Below are 16,626 nucleotides of genomic sequence, written 5' to 3' on the forward strand. Positions count from 1 at the left end.
AAATATAATTTTTGTGCTTTAAAAGAACTCTTCCGATGTTGCAATAAATTAGAAGGAGCCTTTGGAAGCAGAAGTGTGCAGTCTACCTTCTCTGAAGGTGAGAGAAAGAAAAAGTCTTGATTAAGCTTAAGGGCCAATCATCACTTTTGTCAGATGAAAGGGAGGCATTTGAGATAATAAATCGTTTAATCCCTAAACTACCAGAAAACTCTTTGTTGTTTTTACTACAAAAGTGTAAAACAAAGGCTTCCTTAGAAAGAAATATGTTAAGGTTTGGCTTTTAAGTTTGGCACCCTCCCTGAATGAATGAATGCAGACACGCACAAATGCGCATATCAAGAGTCCATACAGAACGAGATAGCTAGATGCACCTGGAATAAAAAAAATGATAAAATGAAATGAACAAAGGTTTCTTCCCCTGGGCAGGATTTCGATTACATCAACTCTCATCTTCCCCTAAGATTAAAAGGATCAGAGCGCACAAGCGGCTGTTCCCGTTGAGATCTGAGTTTTCCGATTCTCGCAAGAAAAGATCAAAAAAGGATCCATCCGATAATCCGAATAAAGTGGAGGAGGCGGGGCGGCTGAAGAGCACCCATCAGAGATCTGGCTCTTTTCAAGCATCTGTGAAAGAATCACATCGTTCGCATCCCACTTGGGGTGATGTATGGGAAGGCGAAGGATAATTAATTGCTGGTTCTCGTCACCCCTTCCGCGGGGTGGTGGTGGCGCAGCGCAGGGTGGAGAATTGCATGAGAATAGGGAACGTGTGGAGGACGTCGAAATTCGGACAGTTTGTTGACATCAAAGGCTGGCAAGATTAGGCAGTCCAGGTATAAAAACTTGCCCAGTTTCTCGACGAGCTATTGAGAGACGAAGGCTGGAGAGAGAAAGAGGAGAAGAAGTTGCTCGGAGTGGCTCCGGAGAAGAACGGAAAGAGTGAGAGAGAGCGAGAGAGACAGAGAAGCTTTGCAGAAGAGAAGATAGGAAAGGAAATTCTTCCTCTCCTGCCAAGTCAGCTCCGGAGATGTCTTCCAGATTCACTTCAATCCAGAAGCGGGCCTATTGGACTCTGGCATTCCTTAACCTGTTGCTCAGTTTCCAGTCTGCCGTTACCGGTTTCTCTCCGCAGCGAGCCGAAAAGCCCTCTGCCACAGCCCCTGTCCGTCTCCGGCACCCCAGAGCCGCGTACCCGGTGTATATGCTGCACCTCTACCGTTCCCTGCTTGCCGGCCATCACCTGGGCCAGTCCACTGCCGAAGCCTCAGCTTTGAAAGAATCCGACTCCATCCTCAGCCTGGTGGCTCGAAGTAAGTTCCGCGGTTCTCTTGATCTAATAAAATAAAAATAATAATTTAAGAGGGATAACAGAATTGGGCTAGGGTTGTATTTAGAAAGGGGTGATAGCGGTGACGGTGAGGTTTCAGACCCCTGTCCCCTATTCCTCGTTGTGGATTGCATCCCCCACCCCCTCCCCGGCTTTCCCCCCTCCCCGCAGTCGTCTGAGGAGGAGGACCAATCCACATCCTTCACACTTTTGACATCCTGCAGATATTCCTGGGTGGGAATGGGGTACCAAAGTGTCAAACTGCATCTTTGTGTATTGGGGAGAGCCAATAGATGCAGGTGAGTCGTGAAGGATTCCCTGGAAGATTGCAGGTAAATGTTCTCCAAAGCCAAGGCAGGCGTGGAGTGGGAGATACTAACCTGCTGGCAGGTAAAAGTGAAAGGAGCAGATCAGCAGGTTCCTTCACTGCTTCCAAGGGAAGGGAACACCGGCTTGCAAAAGCACCAATTTCTTAGATAAGCACGGGCAAGACCATTTCAGAAACATGACTGGGTTCCCACATTCTACAGATAGGGTCCTTCTCACATGTCTTTACACTCATTCTTCAAAACACATATGTTCAAAGCCTAACCTTGGGTTCAGAAAGCAGAATGGCTGTCTCGAAGTAACTCCTTCCTCTGATAAGTTGGCTCATGCTACAGTAGTTGCATGTTTCTAAGCCACTGTTAACTGAACCTATGTTAGCCTAAGGTATTATTTATTATAGAAGTCCAGAGGAGTAGCATGAACAGGTTCAATGTGCATTACCCTCATAGAAAAACTCACACACACATATATTCACAGCCCTGAACCACTAAGGATGTGAGTCGGTGGAATTAATTGCTACAATATCTAAGATGATTCTATGACTTGCAACTTGACAGAGAAGACTGGTCTAGGTTCAACCTTATTGGGTTTCATGGCAATTAATGGAAGAGCCATGGGTTGCTTTGATTATCCCTTCCCATTCTTTGTAACATCCTTGAAAAGCTGTAATAACTTATTAGGAGTTATTTTAAAAACATTAAAGTGGAAAAGGGATGGAGGGAAAAAATCCATATTTTGTAGCATCATAATAGACTTTGGAGAGCTGAACAGAGCAAATAAGAAAGACCAGGAGAAACTTGATAGTTCACACACCTGAGAGTTAGAGACATGAGCATCCTGTCATATTGCATTATTGTCTGGTTTGGAAGCATTACTGCTTGAGAAAAGGAAGGCACCACAGAGACTGGTGAGGATGATAGAAAAGATTATTGGTAGTTCACTTCCTCTTATTCAGGGCATAGCATGGAAGCAATGCTTGAGTACAGTTTTTATATATTCCAAAGAAAGTATATATCAACCCATACACATATGGATGTATATGGCATGTGTATAAGTGTGCTATGTATGTGTATGGGTAGATACATACTTTCTTTTTAGAGCAGGCAATGGAATTTCATTTTTAATGTGTGCCAGTGTGCTAACAGTAAAAAATGACAATAAAGGTTATCTTATCTATGTATTCATAGCAATAACTGCCACTTCATCAATCTCAATGAACAATAGAGTACTGATGCTGGATGATTATTATTTTAGTAATGCTCTCCAGTTGGGGAGTCTCAAGATGTAATGACCAATCTTCATGCCATCCCTGGTCCTTTTGATCGGATGTAACTCAGTTAATCCAAGGATTTTTTAACACACACAGACCCAGGCCTCTAACTCTCAAATATGTGAACTACCAACTTTCTTTTAGTCTTTCTTATTTGTTCTGTTCAGCTCTTCAAAATGCTATAAAACATAGAATTTTCCCTCCATCCCTTTTCCACTTTAACGTTTTTAAAACAAATCCTAATAAGTTATTACAGCCTTTCAAGAATGTTACAAGGAGTGGGAAGGGATGATCCAAACAACCCAGGTTGTGGAATCCAGATTTCATTGGCATTTAATGAGATCTGGTCTTTGAACATCCACAACCCAATTAATTAATTAGTTAACCAATATTAGATATTAAGAATTAGCTGGAAGACACTGAAGTGTGAACAGTAGTTTGAAGAGATATACCTTATGGAGCTGCTATTGGCAAGCCCAGGTTAATATTAGTTGCTTATAAAAGTATTTTTTTCCAGAAATTTTTCTTTCTTGTAAGTCTTAAGTATAGGCTCCCAATGTCTTTGTTTGTGAAACACAAGGAGAATAATACCCAAAGCAGTTCAAACACATTTTTTGTCTTTTATGTATTTTACAAATGTTACAACTTTATAAATAGGCTATTGCTTGTTTTCCCCATATTGCCAGTTTGGAGGAGCAAAGACTGCTCTGTGTGTGTGTGTGTGTGTGTGTGTGTGTGTGTGTGTGTGTGTGTGTGTTTGAGTCAGCTGTGACTCATGGTAACTCCCTGGACAAGTCCTTGCAATGTTCTTAGCAAGGATTTTTTTTAAAGTGGTTTACCATTGTCTCCTTCCTAGAGCCGAGAGAGGGTGACTGGCTCAAGGTCACCCAACTGGTTTTATGTCTAAGGTAACACTAGAAGTCACAGCCTCCTGATTTCTTGCTTGATGCCTTAACCTTAACCTTAACTTGACTCTCAGCAAAGACTTGACTTGAAAGTTAATGGCTTGGCTACTAGGCAATCTTTCCAGTATGGGACAGAGGCTGGAGGCATAATTTGCAGTCCATTCTCTTAGATGCCAACCAAAAGAGCTAATTAGCAAATTAACAATGCATTGTTTTGTGCAATTATTCTTAAATTCCTAAATAAGTGAGAATGCACACTAATGTCGTGATTGTTATTGAAGATTGTGGAATTCATATGCTTCCCTTGGTATTTAAGTCTGATTCATTTTTGGTGAGACAAAAGCATCGGTTAACATGCTCTGATCTTTCTAACCTGACTGTAGTTTAGCTAAGAAGCAGGACTGGCAGAGAAGTATTCCACTCAGCTCCTTCAATAACCTATTTGATCTTAGCAGCTCAACTAAGATAAGGAAGATTCTGGGTCCTTGCTTAAGCATGATTTATAAATAAACTGTAATTAGCTTTTTTCCCCTTCTGTTCAATCATGTGTGTTTTTTCAGGGATTGCCTGGACAAGTCCCTGTGGCTTTCTTGGCAAGATTTTTCAGAAGTGGTTTACCATTGCCTTCTTCCTAAGGTTGAGGGAAAGTGACTCACCCAAGGTCACCCAGTTAGCTTTGTGCCTAAAGCAGAACTAGAATGTATGGTCTCTAGATTTCTAGTCTGATGTTTTACCCATAAGACTAAAATGTCTTTCTAGGATCACACAATAAACAGAGGTTGGTAACTATGATTTTGTTTAAATGTGCAAACAATCAAAAGATATTTAGTTTAAAATACTCCCCCTGTAAATCTTGAGCTATAGTGATGAAGATTAAATGGTGGGAATATTGGAAAGATATGAAGCTTTGAGAACAAGTTTGATCTAGTAGTTAAGGCACCAGCTCTGCTCTTTCCATTGAACATTAATTGGTAACTTTGTTTAAGAACTGGAAAAGTAGCAAGAATGGATTGGTGAATGTATGGGTCTTACAAACTGCAGTCATCTTTGAATGCAAACTATCAGAAAAATTAATTCCCCAAGTTTGATTTAGGAGAAGAGACATTATATTGTGCTGATATAATAGTGTCTCTATTATAAATTTGAATATAGCTGAACATTCTTCCAACACCACATTTCATAATTTTATTTCTCATTGAAATGTCTTCCTACATGATATTTTTGGAGTAGTTTTGAAATCTATGCTAACATTTCAAAGCATGAACTTTATTGTGTAATTGCTATCCTTCTGCTTTCTTCCAGCTTCATTCCAATTTGGGGAGCACTGGGACTTCTCTTTTGATATGACCTCCATCTCCAGCAGCTATGATATCAAGCTGGCACAGCTCCGGGTTCATGTACTGACTTTCTCTCAACCTAGAAATATCACTGTGCATATTTATCATAGCCACAACTACACATGTTATGGGAATCAGACTTGCACAGATAGGGTGTTCCTTGGTTCTTTTGTGAGTAGCCTCTCGCTCAACCATTCACCCTGGAAAGTCTTCAACATCACTAGCTTATTACATCTTTGGCTTCACCAAGGGATGCCATCAGGCATTGAGATTCCAGAAGTCCCACAGCAAGACTGGGAAGAGGAGAATATATTTGAGGACAATAGTAACCCAACAGCGGGTGCATTTCAGGATAAGCATGCCCATAATAATTCTAGAGAGGATGAGAAGCATTTTGTGTCCAATGGTCGTGATAGAGCAATCTTGGTGATCTTCTCCAAAGATAAGCAACCCATGGAGCCTTCTCAGCGTTCAAGTCTCATTAAAACTGTAGAGATGTCCAAGCATGTTCTGTTTGATAACATAACCAAAGAAGCTGGAGGACGTCGCCATCGTAGAAACAGGAAACAGAAACAAAGAATTAAACTGAGCAGTCTCCAATCCTCCAAGTGGGCGGAAGAAGGCAGGTCTCTATGCAAAAGAGTTGATATGATGGTGGATTTTGATAAAACTGGCTTTGGAAGCTGGATTGTGCATCCCAAGAAGTATAATGCCTATCGCTGTGAAGGAGAATGTCCATCACCTGTCGATGAGACCTTCAAACCAACAAATCATGCTTATGTTCAGGTATGAAGGAGTGTGGCTGGGACTTCATAGAGTGATACTCCCCAGTTCTTTGCAAGGGAGCTGCAAAAGCAAAGTTTTAAGAAGCAGTAGTAGAATGGCCTTTGTCTTAAATTATGCACATGCTACTTTATAATAACATAGACTCACATTTATAAGTTCCATTTTACCTTTAGAAGTAAGGGGGGCCATATTGCTTTGTGAAGCAGATTTTAAGGATGCTTTGTTCAAGCTTGTTCAAGGCAAAACACATCATTGAAAATCTGCAATCCCATTCAGCATAAATAAAATCAGAACAAGTAAACTTTGCTGGAAGAAATAAAAGATCCATTCCCATTGATCATACTGAATAAAAGTGCAATTGTTGACTTGTTTGGCATTTCTGTCTAAAAGTAAAATATATGACCCCACTTTTGATGGCTGAGCCTTCTAAATATGTTGATGATTCCTTATGTGAATCAGAGACCAGCCAGGATCTGGGGGATTCATGATTCTCTCTGAGCTTGGTTGTTTTCTTACAGATCTTTCATTACACAAATTAGGTATCATCACCAGACTAGCACTGATGATGTTGCCTAGTTTGGGTAATGAGATGTCTGCAAAAAAACAATCTAGTTCAGAGAGAACCAAGGACCTCTTATGTCAACCCTGAGCTATAAATATTCTCCCTTATTGAAATCAGGATTATGATGTATTATGCCAGTTCATAATACTAAATCCTCTTAATCTCTCTAGGTCCATTCTTACAGATGATGCTCATGATTTCCTCTTCTATTCACAGAGCTTGCTGAAGGTATACCAACCTAACCGAGTGCCCTGTCCATCCTGTGCTCCAATCAGGTTAAGTCCGTTGTCCATGCTTTATCATGAGAAGGGAAGAATAAAGGTCCATCACCATGAAGACATGGTAATTGAAGAATGTGGCTGCAACTAATGGTTATGGACTATTGCTGGCTGGCTAATGGGAGTCTTCTGCAAGTAACTTCCCATTATTGCACATTTTATGGCAAAGGATCAAAGAATTTTTGCTGGAGAAAGGCAAGAAGCATATTCCCCAAGAAGCATATTCCTCAACACAGAGAGTCAAGTTGCTTTTCTAAAGTCTTGTCTGCAGCATTCTTAGTAAACCAGGGGGTAAAGTAGGCACATGGGCTAGGTAGCTTGCCTTTGGCATTTCATAAGTAAGAAAAATGCAGCACTCCCCCTGCAGGACAGCTCCACCAACAATTTCTATTTTTACAGGATAAACTACATTCAAAGCCTGTTCAGATTAAAGAAGGATGGCCAATGCAAATGTGTAAGATTTTATTAGCACAGTGAGAGTCTATTTTAGTGGAACCTTTCTAGGATTTTCTAACTACCTGGAACTTCTGCCAAAAAATGGAATTGTGACTCCTCAACCAACCCCAAAACATAGCATTTGTTCTATATCCCACCATGTTGGCTCATAAATAGGAAAGATTCATAAACTTTAATAATTGTGATGTCTTCATGCTGATTCAGGGACATCCCCCCCCACCTAAACATCATTTGCTGGGGAATAGGTGTGGAAGAAGATTATTTCTTTATGCTCTGTTTGGGGGACTCTTTAAAATATCAGATGGGTTTTTTAAAACATCTGATGGGATAACTTTGTATGCTGGATCTCATGGACAGCCCATTTGATCTAGCAGAAGTCATATAACTTTAACTTTTAAGTGATCCTTTCATAAAGTTGATATGGGTCAATGAATGGGTGGGGGGGGGATGTCCCTGAATTTTGCCTGTTTTACCTCTTTCAAGTGCCTGTTTTACCTCTTTCAATCTGTGCTTTTGAAATTTCCCTTAAAGGAAAAGAACATCTCCATACTTTTGGAAATGTAGTGTGATGTTTTTGCACTTGATTAGTTACAAGGTTGCTTTGGGTGAATTGGGTGGGTTTTTTTTATTTTTTAATAATCTCTTCAGAAATCTTTAGTTTTGTGTACTTTAATTAAACTGCAAGGAAACTCCTGAGCATTCAGATGGGACTTTTATAATTTGGGAAGCAAGTGTGGCCAGAGAGATTACAAGTTAATGAAGCCACATGTCATAGGGAACAAGGATATTAGCAATGCCATCCTCTGACTTCTTCCCCAATCAAACCAACTGAAAGATCTGATTAAGAGAAATTCAGAAGAAAGTATCAATCACTATTTCAAGTGACTGAAAAGGTGTGAGAGGCAGATATTGGTATAGCATTCATATGAGTTCATATATTTATTTTAACTTTTTACACTTCAAGGGATACATTAAAAACTCTACTTGCTTTGAGAGGGAGTTTCCTGATAGCTAGAAACAATTAAGAATGTCCTAGATCATTCATATGCATGTGGACAGGATTGTTGAATGAGCTATATTTAAATAATTCTGAATAACCAAGGATATAGTTGGTGCTATTAACAGAATTTGTAGTAATGAAACATCATTGATTGCATTGTTGATATCATTTTTCTAAAAATAAATGCAAAATAGAAAAATAAAAGCTGGATGTTGTGTTTTGATAAGAATTTAATATTCATCTTCACAAACTGGGATGTAAACATCACAATGTATTTTAAGAAACTGGCAAAGGAATGGATCTCAACATTTTAAATAAATGAATAGATGAGTTCAAGAGTTATAAAATGAAAATAAAAAACAAAAACCAGAAAATGGTGAGCAAAGGATAATTTGGCAATACACATACATGGCTACAGGACTCTAAAGGAAACATTGAGAGGTTTTACACCATTATTATTATTATTATTATTATTATTATTATTATTATTATTAACTATATTATATAGTAAAAGAGAGTAGCAGAGCATCCAATCTGATAATAAAAACTGGGGTTTATAAATATTTTGAAGCAAACATTTTAAAATAAAGTACATATATTTTGGCAGTTGAAGTGGGAGGAAAGAAGGACAAATGGTATTTGGACTGAGCAAGAGAAACTTGACACCAAATGTTGCATTTTGAAAATCTCCTGTTCCTATCCACCTCTCAGTCTTCACTGCCCTCCTGTGGGATATTGCATTCCATCCCTTTCTCCAAAGTTATTTCCCCAGCTTCTTCCCAACAATTATTTCACATTCCTTTTGTTGGTGTTTTAGTGTGCACACGCATGCACACACACACACATTAGTCTCTTCTCCAAAAAACATCCCAACAAGGTGTAAGCATATTCAATAATCAAAGAAAATTTGGTTAAAAAAAGAAACATGCGGAATACTCAGTGAATGGAGAATTTTGAAAGCAAGCAACCTTTAAACTCTTAAACAATGCTACAGTTAGCTGCACTTTGCTGATCAGACTTATAATTAGAGAAATGGGGAGGCTGTCATGCTCCTTTTCCAATGTTTCCAGCAGCCCCAACCATCAATGGTAATACTGAAGCCACATTAGATATCTATTGAGAGTAAGACGTTCCTCACTCCTGCGTTGTTTGGGGTCAGGACTGGGAAGGACTGATTTTCAACCTCTCCACCCCACCCATCCCTGGTCTTTGAAAAAGGACAAAATGATGGTGTTCTGCTGCATTATGTTTTCCAACAAAGAAGTAAAGCTCAATCAACCTTTGATCATAATAATATTTTGTTGGGGAAAGGAATTGCATTTATTTACTTATTCACCATATTTATGAACTGCCTATCTCCCTCCAGGCAGACTCTGGGCAGCACACAATAAATCTAGAGAACTCGGCTTGCTATTTTTCTTGATCTTAACAAAGCTCTTACCCACCTGTGGATTTTAGAGGTCAGTTCCCACTTGAATTTTCACAGAACAGTAAAGAGATGGATGCACAATTTGTAGCCCCAGAAGTGTATCAGAGATCATTTTCAGCCCAACAAACCATGCAGTGATTGTTGTAGGGTTGGAACTAGAAGGGGAGGTATTATATATGGCCCCCCTCCCCATTAACAACTTCTGGAAAGGTAGGATAAGAATTAACAAGCAAACCATAGAATAGCAATATGCGCTCACTCTTCAAAACGGATATATGTACAGGATCCAGTGTGGTAGACTCTGAACTGCTTGGTATCTCATGTCCATCACCCTTTTTAGAGATTTAATCTCTCTGAAACTACAGCAGAATTTTCTACAATGACAACATTAGGATTTTAAAAAGTATTTCCTGCCTTCCATATTAGAAAAAAAAACGGGGATTTTTTTAAGTGGAGAATTTATAACAAATGGTAGAAATCTCATTCTATCTAGACAATAGGAACTCTGGATCTTATACTCTTTTATCAATAGCATGGTAAGCAGCTATCTACCCCAAGCCCTCCTTTGAAAAATGGACAATGTCTTTCTCTTTCCTTTGGGACATGGCCTTTGATCACAAGTCTGGGCTCTTTTGTGTAATGGATGTTTGTTTAACCAAAAAAAGACACCCCTCCCCAATCCAAGGGGAATCTTATCATCATGAGAGGTGGCAATTCAGACACTGGGATCAAATCTGCATTATGAGGAGGAAAATGATCATTCATGCTTCTAAACTGCTAATTGTCCTAACAAGAAACAAGGTAAATTAGAGGTCACTTGATGCTATCTCTATGGTTGGTCAAGGAAACTAAGAAGCAGCTCCACTAAATATTTTCCCTGCATCAAAACTATATGGGTCTCCTCTGCATTTTTGTCATACAATATCTGGAATTTGGTTCCTGTCTGAAGAAAAGGAAAAGCTTTATATTACAAAAGTGCCCATTTGTGGGTGAAAATATCAAACCCAGAGTTTCTAGAGCAAGACAATACCAAACATAAGCACAGATCTGGAGAAAAACCAGGGTCCAGCTACTTTAACAGTCCTCAAAAAGAAGTGCTTTGCGTGTCCAGGTGATTGACAACTGTCAACTCACTCTAAATAGCATACACAAATGTTCACCAAGATATACATTACTGTACGTTTATCATCATGTGAAACACTGAAGAAAGGATGAGAGAAAAAGTAGGAACAAACAGAGCTGTGGCATTACAGAGGGATGAACCAATAGAAACAGTCTCACTAAAACTTCACATATGGATCTGTTATGTTTGTCTTCTCCACTCGATGTCTCCTAATATGCCATAAAACCATTCTTGCTGGTCATGTTGTCTGGTGTGGGGAAGGCAGGGAGGAAATTGTGGCCCAGCCAGGCTGGAAAAGGCTGTACTAGAAGGTCCATTTCAGCCACTGTCCTAAATTTTTTCATTCACACACAGAGGACTCTTTAGCATCTCTACCTTTTGTGCCTTGGTTTGGTTAATATCACTGGCCTGCAAAGAGAAAGCCTTAGAAATGATAGTAGCTTAATTTTACCAGAATTGGGTCACTGATACAGAAAATTAAGTCCTGAATATTAATTGGCTCCAGTCTCCAAGATACAGCTTCAGGTCAAAATTGCAGCAAAATAATTCAAAATTATGAGGGGCATGTGCAATTATGTTCCATACTTTTTCTGCAAATGTGATATAGCAATGAGAATGGTACCACACCAATCATTATAAATTTATCTTTTTTAATTGATGCAAATACCATAACTTTCCATTCATTTACTGTTTTTTCATGTAACATTTTCATATTTTTTTGCATGAAAAACTGACAAGGTCTAACATCAGATTAAGCGACAAGGTTCGATCTTTATTTGGTATCTAAACTGTGCTTTTTGGTAGGGGAGATTCCAGCAGTAATCAGCAAACATTGATAGACTCCATTTCCCCTGGTATCTTTAATCCATGCCTGTAATATTCTGGTTGACTCCTCAGGCTCATCACTCACTGCCCCACAGTTCAAAAGGAAATACTTTAAACACGAGTGTAAGAAGTGAATTTTTAGTGACATGTTTGCACCAAGTGCTTTATAGGACCTAAGCAAATTTTCCACATGTTTTTCATAGTCATCTGCCTTGCTGTTTTCAAAGTGAAGATACATTTATACAGTCCCATGTGGTACCATTTTCATTGTTCTACCATACTTTGTCAAGAAGTTATGAGGCATCATGGTCATTAGACATTTCCCTCCCTTGTAGGCAAATATACTCACCTGTGTATAAATCTTTATTGTGAAATATCTTGAAAACTTTTGCCAAGCAGCATCTTTATCACCTGTTTTCTAATTCATCTAATCAAAATATGTAAAATAACACATTTTATCTCAGAGGTTGATAATTTTCCAAAATTTGCAGATCAATGTATTTAGCCAAGTTTATGGGGGTGGCACAAACATGGGAAGGGATGGATAAGGCCCATAAATTGAATTTGGAGACATATTCAGAACATGTCAATTAAAATACAGGTGCAAAAGGTGGAAACAATGATGGGTGGAAGAATTTACATTCCTTTCCAGGTATTAGAATCAAAAAGTATTGATTAGACCAGCTTTCATCCTCTGTGTTGCTGGAGAAAGAACTACATTGATTTAATGTTCGTAACAATATCGTGTGGTAAATATGAATCCATGGAAATGACATTTCTCTTATACTCACAGAGCAGTAATCTTATGTTCTCACATTCCATTCTCCCTTCCGGGAGGAACATATTGATGTGCTTGTTGAAGATCACTTATTCAAAAAGAAGGATGAGTGCTAATCAAGTAGTCTTTGATTCTTTGGTCATCCTCCTTTCTAAATAAGGGTGAGGCAATTTGGACAGGAAATGTGGAATATTGCTTCAGCACTTCCAAGGGCTTTTAAACCAAGATTTTGCCTAATCTGCAATGTTTGTTTACCAGAATGGTTCTGATTTAGCTAATGGCTATGACTAATTTGGCCACATGGGATCAGGAAGTAGAACGATGCCCTGTGACAAACAGGATACTCTAACAATTCCCTCAAGGCGTGTGGGAATTGTAAGGTAGCCGGTTCATTCTATCTCCTAATATCCTAATGTAGACATGTTCAGAGGAAGGAGGAAAGGGATTTTCCTTGAATCTTCTGGGCAATTCGACTGTTAATGAACTAGGGTGGAATAGTGTGAGCCCAAATCCTTCTTCAACTCAGTTCCCTCAACTGGGAAAGCCAGTTGAGTCCTAATGGTGAGTTGCTTTGACCCAAGATGGAATTTCCTAGCTATAGACCAGATGGAACTTACAAGATCAGTGTGCTTTATTCTCTATTGTAGACCATTGGTATTCATTAATAATCTTGTAGTGCAGAGTCTGTGATGTCCAATTTTATTTCTTGATGTTCTTTGGCTGTGTTTGAGGGAAATCTGGATCACACTTAACTAAGCCAAGTGAAAGCCTCTCAGCAGGAGTTGTGCAATATGTTTTACTTAACCAAAGTTTTTATTTATGTATGTATTAATTCTATAAGATACAGAAATACAAAAGAAAATAGTAGGAAAGATAGGGGAGGGAAAAGGGAAGGGAAAAGGGGGAGAAAGGGGGGGGAGAGAAAAAAGGTGTTGACTTCCAACTTCCTTTGGTGCAGCAGAATAAATAATAACACTAAACCTCAACTTAAATATAATATGTTACGTTTCATTAATTTTAAGGTTTATTATGGTTTTACTGCATTGTACAGACCTTCCCCATTTGATTATAGTTCAATGTATTATATAATCCTGGGTTAGGTTTAAATTAGTAACCAGAGTAAATGTGTTGTATGAATATAGCCAGTGGGTAATGTACAAACAAATACATACATCTGTGCAAATGTATTGACAATATGTATTAATTTAAGAACCCCTCGTAACACATAATATTGTATCCTTGAAGCTCCTTGTGAACATCTTGACATGGTTTCTGGAGATTAATACTTGGTAGGAAGGGGAAATCTTCTGAGCATAAGGATAAGTATGTGTGTGTGTGTGGTATTTTTCCCCCTAGTGAGTGGCATGGAGAGCATTGCCTTCCAATCCACATTTGTCCGTTGTGTAGATAATCAAAGTGTGTCTGGGTCTCCTCCCTGAGGCTAGCCTCCAAGGCTAGAGGAATAGCATTGTCCTCATATGCAGACAAAGTTTCACACTGCTGTGACCCTACAGCAGTTAAGGCATGACTAGAGACTCATTTGCAGAAGCTGTTGCCCCAAATGATTCTCACAGAGGAGTGAACCTAACTTTTCTCCTCCTACCACCTCATGGTAAGCATCATCTACCAAGGGCAAAGACACATGTGATACAGGGATTTAAAGAAAAAGGAAAGCTGTAATGCCACCCACCTTGCCAGCTTGGGGGGAGGGAAGGCTAACCCATACCAGTAGATCACAGTGCTTGGAGGAACCCATATGTTTCCTTTTATCTCCAAGGTGGTGCTGGTGTTAGTTGACACGGGCCAATTCCAGTTGGTTTCCATTGGGTACAAACATGTGTTTCTGAGCAAGTGGGAGGTCAACCATATGAACCCCATAATTCAGGGTTTCAAGCTGATTCTTTGCAATGTAAAAGTCCCAAGTTTAATCCATAGCACCTCCAACTCAGTCTAGGATAGAATCCTATCTAGAATGTTGAGATGTTGTTTACTGCTGATGGGGGGAAGTGATGGAAATATAGGCCAACATATCTGGAAGGAAATAAATTGTGAAAAACAGCATGGACAGTAACAAACTAAACTGATCAATAGTTTGACTTGATCTAAGGAATGTCCTACATACTTAAACCACCAATGCTTATAAGACAATACTGAATTATTAATCCTCCTCAAATATATTTATTGGAAGAGGGGAACAGAGCCTATACGTCTACCACACTTCTTAATTCTCCCAGAATGGAGAAAGCTATTTTAAGGTGGAACATTCCACCAATTGTGATCGGAAGAGCTGGAGTCCACACAGAGCATTACTTCTCAAGAAAATTTGACACCTTTCTTAATGACTGAACCACTGAACTTAGTCCTCTTTAGCTGATAGGAGTCAGAGCTGGTTAGTTCTTGGATGGGAGATGGAAAATCATCTGTATCCCAGGACTGTAAAGTCAATCAGAAATCCAAAACTATCTGGAAGAAGGAAATAGCAAGCCACATCTGTATGACTACCAAGAAAACTACATGGATAGTCATGAAGTTAGCAGGAGTAAAGCTCTATTCAAAGCTAACTCTCTTTTTTATTTTATTAAAGTATAAATATACTTTATTTCATTAAGTATTCATCACTTGCCAGAAGGTGCCTTTTTCAACCAATTGAACATAAAATAGGTTACTGAGAGTTGTTCATCAAAAATAAAAAAAGAAAGAAAAGGGGAAAAATGATATGGAGGACGAGGCAGCCCTCGAAGAAGGTTTTCTACAAATTTATCTATTAGGACACATGGCTCCTTTTACCTTTGAAACTAACATGTTTTTCACAGAGATAAAATATTAGCCTGGTTGGCTGACTGGGTTCACACATCCCATTGGATCCCATCAAACTTGTTCTGTGTTTGAGTAAAGACTGGGAGAGCTCTATTGTCCTTGGGCCAACATTGACCACAAACCCAAGTCAAGTCAACCCTATTGTTATGCTTATGAAAAAGCAGGAATCCAGACAGTGGATCTTTCTATCTCCTTGATCTCTAGAACTAATGGCAGAAAGACTTTCAAATCAATAAAAAGGGAGCTAAATTTATGCCGTGGGCAAAGGCCAGGCTAGATTTGGTGCAAAGTATTCTTGCTGCATGGAATACGCAGCAGTGGGACAAATGTTTCAAATGCTGATCAGACCTTTGTATTTGAATAGAGATGAGGACACTCCTTGTGGCTCAAAAGAAGGCTACGCTAAGGAGAGGCTGCTAACTCTACAGGGCCAGAGGACCCCTTGGCTTACATATGTGGAAAGGGAAGAAATCTGCATCAAACAACAGAGAAAGGAATGTCTGTAAGGCTGAGCCAACCATTAAAGTCTAGTTAGCATCTTTTTTCCCTTGAGGCACTTTCAACTCTGTTGTTTCTTTCAAATAGTGTAGCCCCAGTCTTCTAAAAAATGTTGAAGCATCTAAAGAATCCAGTTCCTTTCAATGCTTGGATAAATATACATAGGGTGATGGAATGAATGAAATAAGATTGGTGAGGAATTCAGGGAAAAACTGATTATTTCTTTTTGCTTTCTGCACCCATCTGTCTGTCTGTCTGATTCTCTCTCTCTCATCCATCTATCCATTCATCTTTAATCTCTATATGTCTGTCTGTCTGTCTGTCTGTCTGTCTGTCTGTCTATATCTATCTTCTAATATTAATATTTCAATCCAGCAAAAAGTATGTCACAATCAAATAGTGAAATATCCCAGAGCTCTTAAGATTTTAACACACTCATAATATACACGCTCACATAAATATACATCTGAGATTTTTTTTCTCTGAACTAGCAGACATAATCTGAACTAAATTCTTCTTTAAATATTCTTCATTTCATCAATATATGTTTATATATTTTTGTTCTTGCTATTGCAATTTTTAAAAATAATTATTTTTTAAAAAAAATCTAAAAAATATAGTTGAGTAATGTCTTGATTAGAAGCACCATGTCTGCAAGCTTTTGAGGTTTCAGAGGAGACACTACAAATGTAGGAGACAGGACAGGAAACAAGAGCAGCATGGTTCAGCCATAAAAAATCAGAAAATTTTCTTGATTTTTTTTAATGAAATGATTTTTAGAGATATTGTTAATGGATAGATAAAATGGCAGCTGATGATCATTCCAAAGAAATACAGTTGCATGTATTGTAAATATATATATAATATATTCCATGCCTAGTACCCAAGTTTCTAGTGAAAAAAGAGGG

At 38.7% G+C, this 16,626-nt stretch overlaps 1 protein-coding gene across 1 annotated transcript; it reads left to right on the top strand.

Annotated features, from left to right (window-relative positions):
• The first annotated feature begins 496 nt into the window (after positions 1–496).
• On the top strand, positions 497–8,452 carry LOC113447203 (nodal homolog 2-A). The gene is made up of 3 exons (XM_026717245.2): positions 497–1,310; positions 5,132–5,952; positions 6,731–8,452. Exons 1-3 carry the CDS (start codon positions 1,028–1,030, stop codon positions 6,881–6,883), a joined length of 1,257 nt encoding a protein of 418 aa, XP_026573030.2. The 5' UTR covers positions 497–1,027; the 3' UTR covers positions 6,884–8,452.
• Positions 8,453–16,626: the final 8,174 nt, after the last annotated feature.

Source organism: Pseudonaja textilis, chromosome 9 (genome assembly GCF_049901715.1).
Source record: "Pseudonaja textilis isolate UNSWEBS1 chromosome 9, rPseTex1.2, whole genome shotgun sequence".
In the NCBI taxonomy this organism is placed as follows: Eukaryota; Metazoa; Chordata; class Lepidosauria; order Squamata; family Elapidae; genus Pseudonaja; species Pseudonaja textilis.